This window comes from Vigna radiata, chromosome 5 (genome assembly GCF_000741045.1).
Source record: "Vigna radiata var. radiata cultivar VC1973A chromosome 5, Vradiata_ver6, whole genome shotgun sequence".
In the NCBI taxonomy this organism is placed as follows: Eukaryota; Viridiplantae; Streptophyta; class Magnoliopsida; order Fabales; family Fabaceae; genus Vigna; species Vigna radiata.
In genome coordinates this window covers 3,844,772-3,857,302 of record NC_028355.1, presented here as the reverse complement: position 1 = coordinate 3,857,302, position 12,531 = coordinate 3,844,772, and the positions used below count along the sequence as shown (strand labels likewise).

At 36.1% G+C, this 12,531-nt stretch overlaps 2 protein-coding genes across 3 annotated transcripts; one reads left to right on the top strand and one right to left on the bottom strand.

Annotated features, from left to right (window-relative positions):
* Window positions 1-90: 90 nt before the first annotated feature.
* On the top strand, window positions 91-3,689 carry LOC106761906 (preprotein translocase subunit SECY, chloroplastic). 2 transcript variants are annotated; one of them, XM_014645515.2, is made up of 8 exons: window positions 91-334; window positions 777-931; window positions 1,033-1,418; window positions 1,588-1,887; window positions 1,967-2,056; window positions 2,199-2,322; window positions 2,795-2,958; window positions 3,207-3,689. In XM_014645515.2, the coding sequence occupies exons 1-8, from the start codon at window positions 168-170 to the stop codon at window positions 3,429-3,431; spliced, it is 1,611 nt and encodes a 536-aa protein (XP_014501001.1). In that variant the 5' UTR covers window positions 91-167; the 3' UTR covers window positions 3,432-3,689. The 2 variants fall into 2 exon arrangements, with proteins under 2 accessions (XP_014501001.1, XP_014501000.1); XM_014645514.2 differs by having other exon boundaries at window positions 92-334; window positions 774-931.
* A 129-nt stretch (window positions 3,690-3,818) lies between these two features.
* Window positions 3,819-11,704, bottom strand: LOC106761905 (cyclic nucleotide-gated ion channel 17-like). The gene is made up of 7 exons (XM_014645513.2): window positions 11,455-11,704; window positions 10,693-11,218; window positions 9,860-10,072; window positions 9,375-9,676; window positions 5,781-5,892; window positions 5,183-5,419; window positions 3,819-4,794 (listed from the first exon to the last, which is right to left on the bottom strand). The coding sequence occupies exons 1-7, from the start codon at window positions 11,481-11,483 to the stop codon at window positions 4,078-4,080; spliced, it is 2,136 nt and encodes a 711-aa protein (XP_014500999.1). The 5' UTR covers window positions 11,484-11,704; the 3' UTR covers window positions 3,819-4,077.
* Between the last annotated feature and the right edge of the window lie 827 nt (window positions 11,705-12,531).

Genomic DNA, 12,531 nt, shown 5'->3' with positions numbered 1-12,531 from the left:
AGGATTAAATAAGATTTTTCATTGTTTATAGGAGTAAATTGATGGAAGGAAATTGGGTATTTATTTTTTATATGGTTTTTCTAATAGGGGTGTTGATATTTATTTTTGTTAGGAGATTCGGTTAGTTTTGTAGCGTTGGGGAAGTGAAGAGAGTTTTGTGGATAATAATGTTGATAACTGTTAGGGAAGCTTCTTGTTCTTCTCCCCTCAATTTCTGGCTTAATCGTTTCAAACCAAAACCCTCTAAACCATTCAGAACATCCATTTGCCAGGCCAGTTTCTCTGTCCAAAGAACACCCACCCATTCATGGAAAACTCGGCATCTCTCAACCAGGTAAGCAACTGCTCAAACACTTACAATCATTCCAATTATTTCTTCTTCAATGGGAACTCTTCAAAAGACAAACTTTAACATTTGGGCTCGTTAATTTTTTCCTTTTTTCATAGAATTCTGTCATTATCTGTTTTTGGTTCAGAACTACCAGTTGCTTTTACCATTATCAATATGCTTCTTCGTTATTGTAACTTTTGGAGTGGAGAAATCTAGTGGTGTGGAGGGATCACTATCATGAGTGAACTTTCCACTCCACTCAATGAATTAGGCATTTGCTGTTTCTTGGATCAAAGACTGTTCTGATTGTGAATGTGATCATTGGTCAATTCAATTGTGTCTTCTATTCAGCTTCAGAGAAATCTACAATCATTTAAGTTTCTTGCTCCTTGTTTTTGGTTGTAATTATTTTGTCCCATGTGTGCTGTTTCAAACTCTGCAGCAGTGATGGAGCTCACTTTGATCCCTTGGGTATCAACTCAGATTTACCTTCTGCCTTGAATTCTACTTGGGAAAATCTGTTGTGCTTGTTTACACAACCATTTGAGAGTTCTTCTAGTACAGAAAAGGGAAAACCTAACAACTCACAAGGGGTGGCAGGTGACATTTTTCTCTGTATCGCATTTAACCTGAATTATATGTCTGTTTTATCTCTTACCAATAGAGGATTTTTCAATTGATTATTTATTCTGGCAATGCAGCTGCAATAGAGAATAGTTCAATAGATTTTGGTGACTTTTTTAAAGGTCCACTTCCAGGGAAGTTTCTCAAACTTTTAGGGTTTCTTGCCTTGTCACGGCTCGGAGTTTACATACCCCTAGGTGGAGTTAATAGGGATGCTTTTGTTGGAAATTTAGATCAGAACAGTTTGTTAAGCACTTTGGACTCGTTTTCTGGTGGTGGTATTGGTAGACTCGGGGTATGCTCCCTTGGTATTGTTCCCTTCATCAATGCACAGATTGTTTTCCAGCTTCTTGCACAAATATATCCCAAATTGCAAGATCTTCAAAAGAGAGAAGGTGAGGCTGGAAGAAAGAAAATTCTGCAGTACACTCGATATGCTTCTGTCGGATTTGCCATTGTGCAGGTCAGCAATTTGTGAAGGTTTTTTTGGGCAATTTCTTTTGCAAAAAGTTACTTATATTGTGCACTCACTTTTTTCAAAATGAAAAAAGAATGCAAGTGTGTGTTGGAAGTGCTTATTGCTAATTGAGTTTTATCTGAATTTTTGTGTTTGGTTCTCTTTTTTACTACAGGCAATCGGCCAAGTTCTTTACCTACGTCCCTATGTCAATGACTTTTCTGTAGAGTGGGTTCTTTCTTCTGTAATCTTATTGACTCTTGGCTCTGTGTTTACAACATATATTGGGGAACGAATTACAGACCTAAAACTTGGGAATGGCACCTCTCTTTTGATATTCACGAACATTATATCCTACTTGCCAGCTTCTTTTGGTAGGACAATTGCACAAGCATTTAATGATGCTAACTACGTTGGACTTGCTACCATTATTGTGTCCTTCGTCTTTTTGGTGGTTGGTATCGTTTATGTTCAGGTAAATACCATTTTCATAGTTATAATAGAGATCTATTTGAGTCAGCGAAGAGAAGTTGATCTCAAACAATGGCTTTCAGGAAGCAGAGAGAAAAATCCCTATCAACTATGCTTCTAGATATACCAGCAAAAGCACTGGACTTGAAAAGTCCGCTTACCTACCCTTTAAGGTCCTCTCTCCATTTCACCAATTTATAGTTTTATTTTTTGTTAAAGTTGTTTCTTCCATCTATTTATTTCATGTATTTTAACTATTCATGGAATTTATTACATCCAACATCAAATTAGAGCTTGTAAATCTTCTACTGTCAGGTAAATAGCTCTGGAGTAATGCCTATAATCTTTTCTACGTCGTCATTAGCTCTTCCTGGTACTTTAGCACGCTTCACTGGTTTAACTGCTTTAAAGAAGGCTGCGGTGGCATTAAATCCAGGAGGTAATTGGTTGTTTCTGCATGATAGGTTTCAACTTAGGATGGAAAGATTTTGAAGAAATAATAAGGCAACGAGTCTTTGTTGTACAGTGTAACCATGAAATAAATGAGGTATTGGAGAGACATCTCCTCTCCTAGCAACTTCTGAGTCAATTCTTAATTGTCTAAGTACCACCTCGTTTGCTCCTATTTGTAAGATATTCACTTACAACTGTGTTTCTCCTCTATAAGCAGGCACATATACTCTCTTAATCACTGTTCTCTTGTCACTGCTCTAGATTTATGTTAAGACTTTCCTGAAATGCCTTGCCCTGACACTCCGTGTTGATCTTGTGTATTTGACAAATACATAATGCAAACACTGGCATTGTTGTTGCTATACACTGTTGAAATGAATTTCAATTATGCTTTATTGTCCTTAAAAGTTTTTTCTTTATAAATTGATGTTTTTTACTTAACTGGATATTTGTTGCAGGTTCTTTCTACCTTCCATTCAACATACTCTTGATAGCCTTCTTCAACTATTATTACACTTTCCTACAACTGGACCCTGATGATGTGAGTGAACAACTGAAACGACAAGGTGCTTCAATTCCACTCGTCAGACCAGGCAGAAGTACAGCTACATTTATCAAAACAGTAATTTCTTCCTTCTCTAATTTTGCATTACATGATTTCCTTCTGATTATAACTTGTCTTTGTTCTCTTAAAAATATATTATATACCAATATACGCCAGTATGCCAATAGTTTTCAAGTTTTGCTGATCTGGTGAAAGTTCAAAACTGTCAGGATTGTGATATCTATCTGTGAACGAGTGAAATTTAGTTTTTAGCTTTTCTATATTGAACTCAACAAGTGAAACCGTTGGCTTTCTCCTTGGTGCAGGTTCTTAGTAGAATATCAGTTCTGGGTTCAACATTTTTGGCTATCTTGGCTGCTGGTCCAGCAGTTGTAGAACAGATCACTCACTTGACTGCATTTCGGGGATTTGCAGGAACTTCTGTTCTTATTCTTGTTGGTTGTGCAACAGACACGGCAAGAAAAGTTCAAGCTGAGATTATATCCCAAAAGTACAAGAACATAGAGTTCTATGATTTTGATAAATATTGACCGATTAAAGGATTATTTACAAAACTAGAAAAGTTCTGCCACGTGATTCTCCCCAGAGGAAATGATGCTAAAAGCCACCCGTCGTACAACACTGTAACTTTACATTTTATATCGGCCTGTAAATAATGCTGTAGAGCAGCCATTTGCTTTATTTATAGTTGGAATGATTGCTCGAAAATCAATCCGGTTTTTGGTGGTTTTGTGTAGCATGTAGCAACCCGTAATCGTTTGTTGCAATTAATTAGCATATTGTTGGCATTCCATTACCACGCAATCAGGTCGACAAATTAAGGGCCGCATTCAAAATGCAAGAGAACAACGATTTCACCAGCTCCTTTTTTTCACCCTTTTAACTATTAGAATCATTAAACAGAGTTTGATGCATACTTTGCACAATATTAATCAGCTTACTCAGATGAAAATTACATGTCAGATTACATACAACTGAGTGATACATTAACATTACAGCCACTCGCTGAGTATAAACTTACATCCCCCTTTGTATCTTTCTCATTAAAACACATATCCACTACCAGCAAAGATCTTTAAGCATGCCGGATTTGTAACCTACTGATTCATTATCCACACTGAAATATGTAGGTTGTTGCAACTGAATCTGAAAACAAATGTCACTGACTAAATGTAACTAATCATCATCGGCTTCAGCTGAAAAGTCGGGTTCTTCGGGCTTTGGTAACTTGGGCATGTCATCTTTAATCTTCAAGGCTCCTCTTCTTGTATTAGCAGCAAATCTCGAAGCAAGAATTGTTGCCCCAAGGTTCAATTTAACTTGAGTTGAATTTGAACTGGCAGAATAGTCCTCATGTTCTCTCTCACTTGCTACTGTCTCATCTGAAGGAATGGATTCCCTCAAACCGAGGTCTTTCATAGATATCCTTTTCTTATATCGGCGCCAAGCAGCCTGTATAAAGCAGGCTGCCCAAGTCCTCCAATGGTGGGAATAAAATCGAAAAGTGTGCTGCAGCTTCTTACTGTGAAGGCGCCTAAATTGATTGGCAACAAACTTGAGGTCTTCAGCCCGAAGAGCAAAAGCCTCAACCTCACTTATGGCTTTAACTGTCCTGGTTGAAGAAGGCAAATTAATGGTTGATTTTGGGAGTAACGCCCAAGAGAGTAGCTCCTCGCCACAAAAATCTCCAGGTCTCAATATGATTGAGTTGAAGAAACCAGTACGGCCACCGTTCGTAGTAGAACTATCCAGTCTACCTCTAATGATAAAAAGCATTTCAGTCACAGGGTCACCCTCACGAACAATGTAGGTGCCTTGAGTGCTCAGAGACGATACCAGCCGCTCACATATTGCATCCAGAAGCTGATCGTCCATCTGTGAGAAGAAGGGAACCTAAAAACGAAAAGAGGAATTTGTTTAAATAATTATAATAGAGTAAATGTATATACTTATTAACATTCTACGTTCATTGGCATCAATGAGAATCAATCTCTCAATCCAACTTCTATTCTATCCTACAATAAGAAGCCCACTTGCTAATGCCAAACTCAGACACAAGATAATTCAAACTAAAGATGCACCTAATGCGTAAATCTTCAATACAGTAAAGCATTTTGTGAAACTTTACGCATTACAGCTCCTACTAAAGGAAATCATAAAATACGATATTGTGATAAAACTGGAAGAATGGTCTATATTAAGTTTCAAATAGTGGACATGAGCACAGAAAGATAGCACAGAAAGATTTGTAGAGAACTAAAACAGTAAGCAGATATCGTACTCTTCTAACAAGGTCTAAGCAAAGGTGTCTTTGAATATCACGGCGAAGATCAGCTGGTAATGCGCGTAGAATGGTTTCCTCATCAACTCCACGAGTAGCAAGCCACTTATATTGAACAAATCGTCTAACACGACTTCTCAAATCTTCAGGGAGTTGGCGATGCCTCATCCACTCTTCTGTGTCCCTTCGCTTAAGCCTCCACTCTTCAAGCCTTATAGTGATAGATTGCAAATATGTCTAGCCAAAGAAAAAACCTCAATGCAGAGTCAAATTAAACAAAATAAAATCTAAACACTGCATTATATTAGTATAGTAGATTGCTAATGATTCTAATCGAGTCTATCAGCTCATTGGTCTTGTGTTTCGTGGCACATAATATAGTAGATTGCTAATGATTCTAATAAAGTCTAACAGCTCATTTAGCCTTGTGTTTTATAGCACATATATCCATTTGTTAAAAAATCATGTTGGGAGAAGTCCCACAAAATTCTAGAAAATTTTAATTCTCCACTCTACCTGAAATAGGTAACAAGTGAAGTTGTTTTAAATTCTTGATAATTTAGATATTAATTATTTGTTTTAAATTATATGCAAATACCTGCATGTTCCCAATCAAATGGGAAAATAATACAAGACCTAAGATGGCAATGACAATAGCGAATGATGTTTCCCCAATAAACGTGCTAGTTTCTAGGTTTTGCCCATAAGAACTGCAACAAAAAAAGAATTAAGAAAATGAGAATCAACAAACTATCATTTATCTCTAAAATATTAAAATTAAGACATAACAAACTCCCTACCAGTGTTACATACAATTTCAGAGTCTACTCAAGTTTAGCACATCTTATAGTTATTTTATTCTTATCCATTACATAAGAGCATTTCTCATCCCTTTACCAACTTAATTGTTACACCTAGATGATCTGATAAGATCTTACATGATCTAATCAAGACAAGAGATAGCGTCTTATAAGAGCTTATAAAGCTTAGGCTTCTATCACCTCATATGCCAGATTCGTAAGGATGAGTCAGGCCTCAATCATTAGTATTGGGAAAAAACTAAGTCCAATAATATTAACGACAAATAATGTCAATCCTGCAAGTATGGAGAACATCGCAAGCTGATGTGGATGCTGAATTAGGTGAGACATGGATCACTGCCACATTGTGATGATACTTGTCAAGTTGAGGGATTTGCGCTGCGTGACTCCTTCCCATCTTGTGAAGCAAGGGTTTGACAGCCCATTGTTGTCTAAAAAATGACCTGAGCAGACCCAAAAACAAAGCTCAACACTCATGACCTTTATGCTCCGCTAGGGTTCCCATCACAAATCATAAATGAAGGAGACCCATGAGTCAATGGTGCGTGCACCTCTTGACGTTGCTGCTGTTGAGCATCTGTCACTGCCATCACTGACAACCATTGAAGCACTGACGCTAACATTCACTGTCAACAGCATCCCAACGCTCATGAGTCACAACCAACATCATCAGTATGTCCTTCATGGTTGCCAGCATCACCTTCACAATCGGTGTTTTGGGTTCTCTCTGTTCCACTCACACTCACTATGTTAGGAATCCGAGAGGAAGATCCTAACCAAATATCTCACTCATTGATACGCAGTCTTGCACAACAGATAGAATCAAATAATGGGTATATATTATTTACTGAAATGAAAGAAAGAATACGTGTAAACGAGGACCTAACCCCTCTCACCAAGTCCTAAGACTGGTCTATAAAAGTATGTATTTTCCTATTCCCCCATAGTATAATGTTTTATTCTTTATATACCCATACTACCCGCTTTTTCTCATTGCCTCACCGCTAAGCCAATTGGGCCTTGGGCCTTGGGCCTTCTTTTTCTTCCTTCCTTCATAAACTATCCAATTCCTAACATTACCCCCATCCTGAAGATCAACCTTGTCCCCAAGGTTGAATTCTGGAAACTGCTCTTGGATAGTAATCTTGTCTTCCCATGTTGCTCCATCCACCCCTCCTTCATTCCATTCTATTAGCACTTGCTCTCTTATTTCCTCTTCGAGCTACTGTTGTCTTCTATTCAAAACTCGTATTGGCCAACAAGTCGGTCCCTCCATATGTAGATCAGCTAGTAGCTCTCTCTCTACACTCTTCGCTCCAATTGCCAGCTCCAGCTGTGACCCGTGGAATACGGGATGAATTCTAGCGGTGTCAGAAGGAAATGGGTTTCCAATAAAGCCAATCATGACAGATATAGTTCCAATGTAATCCATAAGACCAGGAGCATGGCCACTCTAGGTGTCCACAATGACAGCCAATGGTACCTGAATAGTAAGACCAGCTGTAGCTACTGTTGTAGATGTGAGAAAAACAGCCTTGGCCCACCCGTAATTACTTAGCACATTATCCAGCAGTTCTTTACTGATTATCAAACTAAGTTGTTTCCAAGTAAGCGAACTAAAACTTTCCATCTTGGTAATATTTAGTATATGGGCAACTGGAAGAAAAATTAAAACATTGAAAAGCCCAAGATATCCCAGAAACTAAGTTGTACTAGCTTCACCACTCTTTCCATCACCATCCAAGAGTGTTAGGGAGACCAAGAAGGTAAAGAGACTAGATGTGCTGCTTAAGATTGTGTTTAATGTGACGGTAGTATACTTCAATGACAAGTTAAAGGTGAGTTGAGCCAAAAACCAAAATGGGCAGATTAAAAAACTAACTTTGGTAAGATTGATGCTCAGACTAAAAGTTTAGTAAGATTGATTCCCAGACTGAAAGTTTCAAGAGCATATTTGGATATTTTTTGGTAGTCTAATAGCTCAACATGAAGTCAAAACCAAAACTCCAGCAAAATGGTGGGAATCATATGGTGATCAACATAAAAAATTACAAAGGTTTGCTATTAGATTATTGAGTTTGCTTGTAGTTCATCAGGTAGTGAGTGTAATTGGAGTGCTTTTGAGAGGGTAAGAATTCAAATTATCAAATTGATTCTATAACCATTTACCTATACCATCTAGTAGGCTAGTTGGTGTGCTAATTAATTTTATGATTATTTTGGTTCACACCAAGAAAAGAAATCGTTTAAAGCAAAAGACCATGAATGATGTGGCATTTGTGGTGGCCAATTCAAGATTGAGCAAGAAGGAAGTTAGGAAAACAAATTACTATAGCATTGATGATCTTGCTTTTTGATGATGAATGGACTATAGGGGAGAATGAAGCAAATTCAACTTTAGACGCTTCAAATGAAGACATCTTAGTTGAAGTTTGAGTAGATGAAGATGCTAGTGGTGGTACTGCTGATGGATGATTTGGAGGTCCCTCCAATTGCTAATAATGAAAATGAAGATAACGTGGAGCAGGCTACCTATCTTACTTTTAATATGTATACCTTGGATAGTTTGTTTGCATTAAACATCAATGAATTTATTAGTCATTTTATTTATGAGTAATTTTATGAATTGTCAATCTATTTTTATTTGTGTTATGCATAGGATCTTACTACTTTAGACTTATTATGAGCTATTTTTGTCATCTCTATTATTCTTAATGCATGCACATGTATACGGACATAATTTTTTGTATACTCAATTCTTACAAGTTGAGTTACAATCTTCAAGCTTCGTTTTCTTATCTCCCTTTCCAATCCTCTTATGATTCTCAAGTTTGAGAACATTGGTGGTGTGACAGAAATTCACAATAGAATTCAGTTTCAAAGGGTTTACTAGACTAAAAGGAGAGCTCGATGAGCTTTTACAGTGATGAAAGAAAGATCAGAGCCTAAGCAACTCCAAAAAAAATATCCACACCCAGCTATATGCCAAACAAACCACAATGTTCAGTTCCCCAACTCCCATGCTCACCTATTAAATACCCAATTGCTATCATGTGTCACTTATCCTGACTGCTAGTTAACTGCAATTCTTACTCCTTCACAGAATGGACATACCATATTGTGAGCACTTTTAGCTACAAGTCCAGTATATGGGTCTATTCCTCCAATATATCCTTTACCAATTGGCCTAGAACCATATCAAGGAGCTACATCAATACCTAAACTAGATTATTACTATGAACAGTATTTAGAGCTTTGGACCACAAAACACATCTATCACATCTAACATGAATATGAAATAACTTCACACTGTAATCAGATGCACCAATTATAAAATTAATTTTTGGTACTCATGGATATACAAGTCATACCTTAATTGTTGCAGTCCCCACCATAAACAATAAAGGTATTTCGGAATAAAGGCTGAAGAAACAACATGTTTCTTTACTGCATTTTCAAATATTCCAAACTTGAAATTAATATCCTTATTATTGGGATCACAGCTGCTAAACACATTAGTACTATTTGCCCATAACTTGCGCAGCTCAACATTCAAAGAACTGCAGTCCAGGTAGCCAAAGCAATTTTCAGGATTTTGTTCCTTTTTGCAAAAGGATTTCAAACAAGTAGTGTATCGGTCCACAGATAGAAGATACCAAGATGCCCCTAAAACCTGCAATAACAGAAATAAAAACATATACTGTTAATTTCTTATAGCAGAATACTAGACTTAATTCAATAAGATTCAAACTTCAAAGAGTTCAGATGTGGCGTAGCTGTGTGTGTGTGTGAGAGTAAGAGACAGAGAGAGAGAGAATTTAAAAATCGAATCATCAAACCAGTGGAAACTTCATACGTGGCTAGCTAACATATACAGCAGCAAGTTATATGCAGCTCCTGCCCAAGCAGTCTTCGTAACCACTCCTGTCGCTTTGATTATTTGAGAACTTAGCGGAAAAATCAAATATAATCTTGGAACATATTGGAGCAAAACAATCAATGCAAGCGCATTATTCTTGTGATCAGTCTGAGGGCTTCTTGTTGCTGGGATAATAAACCAGATGACCATCTGAAAGAGAAGAAAGTTCAATAAGCTATTATGTACATACCTCACCTGCAAAATACTTCAAAATTTAAACCAACTCTACTGCTCTGATTATATATCTTAAGTATTTGCAATATCACACTGGCGTCAAATTGCACATATCATCTTAGTATAGCTTGTTTTAGACTCTTTCAATTAAAGTTCATTTTAGAGGCGTATATGCATGCATCACTTTAAGTAATAATGTAAAAATCTAGATCTTAGTTTACAAAAAATGGGCCATCTAAAGTGGTCAAGTGATGGAAGATCAGAAAGAAGTCTTTAAGTGACCTCCCTGCTTAATGATTCACGACATTAGTTCTGTACGTTGGTCCAGAATGGAAAAGAGAGTATCTCCAATACAGTTAGCTTAATTTATTACATTATTGTAACATGGAGGGCATCGTAGCATGCCCAAAAGTAGAAATTTACAATGAACCGAGAAACTTGTACATCTACCGTAAAGATAATTTTTCGACTAAATATTTTCCTCGATTATCTTTATCTCCATTTCTATGGCACAAATCAAGATCAACAGCGAGAGAAATTTGCAACAAAGTTATACGGTGTAAAAGATCATGTAGTGCCACACTAGAACAACACACCTGGGGTAGAGGGAGTGTAGCAATAAAATCAATGAAGAAATCAGATCTGAAATATCTTCTTGCAATCTTCTTTGGGTCCATGACAAGTTCTCCCCTGCCAAATACCCGTGAGCTTGGTGCAACATATGCGGTCCTGAACTTAATTATCAGGTGCAACAGATAAAAGAGGTCCGCAATAGTGCGCAGAAAGGTCACAACAATGCGCAATGTTAGGTCTGTCCTTACACATGAAGACCCTGTATTTTCTATCACACTAGGCAAATAAAAGTACAATGGATCAACAAAAAGAGCCACCAAGCATGAAACTATGAAGACCCGGTTCCATTTCAACACAATCTCACTACCAGGGTCAAGTATTCTTTTACGCCACGGCTCGTGGTCCTCCGGAAATACCTTCGATCCGCTAATTCTAAATGTTTCAACAATTCTATTTTTCCCAAATGGCAGCAAATTGCTAGGTTTAAGCGCTGGAGGCTCAGCTGCTCCCCACAGCGATTTTTTATGCTTTTTGCCATCCGAGTAGAACCTAAAATGGTAAACTCTTAGAACACACATCACAATGTTCTCAAATGGAAAGAAAAATAAAACCGTTTAAGAAACAAAATCGATCCATTTGGAGTGAATGAATAAGTTTGAACATTACCATGAAAGAGTAAAAAGAAATGAAAATCTTCAGTTAAAATTCACGCATTAGAGAGGAATTCGTGGAGGAAGCTTGAAGCTTTAGCAATTAATCGATGGAGTCGTAACAAATTAAGATACCTGACAAGCTTTCCCTTTTTCAATTCCATGGGAAAGAAGAAGCTGAATTGTATGTATCCTTTAAAGCCCTAACATGGAATCAGAATCAGAGGTTCAACAGAGTGGGATCTTTCAGTGAAACCGCAAATTCAGACTTCAATCGACAATTTTAGTCAACAATTGTTGACTAGAGCTTGAACGTTGGTAAAGGAACGTATTAATAATGCAGAGACCAAACGTCGTCGTCATTGTCACTGATAAGTTAGTCCAAATAGTCACATCCACTTAATTCCGTCGAAAAACCCGACCCGGTAAACTAGGCTTTGTCTAAGGTCAAGTCGCCTTTAAGTGAATTTTGAAAAAAGTGGATAATTTTTATAGCTTAAATATGTATAAGTTGATTAATATATGAATAATTTTTATTTTAAATGTTAAGTTGGAAATCTGAAAAATGGAACTTATCAAATTGAAAAAAACAATTAAATGTAAAAAATAAATATATATATATATATATATATATATATATATATATATATATGTATATTAAGTATGTAAAACTTTAAAAAACGTTTTAATTGAAATTAATTTATAAATTAATTATCAATAAGTAATGTAATCAACTAAAAGATATTGGTACAACTATTGATATTTTAATTATTCATTTAAAATGAATTGAAATAGGTATGTAATATATTTGTTATTTTTTTATGTAAGTTGAAAGAGCAAATAAAAAATAAAATATATATAGTAAATTTAAATTATTTTTACATTGAAAGGAAGTGCTACACTATTACAAACCTAAATAAAAATTAGACATCAAACAAAGATAAGATAGATGATACTATTTTTTTTTTTTTTTGCAGTGTACATATAAATATTACAAGACAAGATTTTGACATCGACTCATACATTTTCAATACGATTTTGATATTAAATATCAATACTTTGTAGGTATATATATATATATATATATATATATATATATATGTTGAAGTTTGTAATGTCAATATTATAAAGATATTTGTAGAAGATAAAGTTATCTTACATGTATATATTAAGTGTGACAAGAAAATGTTATTAGCCAAAAGATAATCATAG

What these genes read in the sequence shown, in the direction of transcription:
- LOC106761906 (XM_014645514.2), top strand. Translation starts at nt 168, where the DNA reads ATGTTGATAACTGTTAGGGAAGCTTCTTGTTCTTCTCCCCTCAATTTC. An exon ending in CAACTCACAAGGGGTGGCAG is followed by an intron (nt 932 to 1,032) that starts GTGACATTTTTC and finishes CTGGCAATGCAG; the next exon opens with CTGCAATAGAGAATAGTTCA. An exon ending in TTGGTATCGTTTATGTTCAG is followed by an intron (nt 1,888 to 1,966) that starts GTAAATACCATT and finishes AATGGCTTTCAG; the next exon opens with GAAGCAGAGAGAAAAATCCC.
- LOC106761905 (XM_014645513.2), bottom strand. Translation starts at nt 11,483, where the DNA reads ATGGAATTGAAAAAGGGAAAGCTTGTCAG. An exon ending in CTACACTCCCTCTACCCCAG is followed by an intron (nt 10,073 to 10,692) that starts GTGTGTTGTTCT and finishes CTTCTCTTTCAG; the next exon opens with ATGGTCATCTGGTTTATTAT. An exon ending in TGTATATGTTAGCTAGCCAC is followed by an intron (nt 9,677 to 9,859) that starts GTATGAAGTTTC and finishes CTGTTATTGCAG; the next exon opens with GTTTTAGGGGCATCTTGGTA.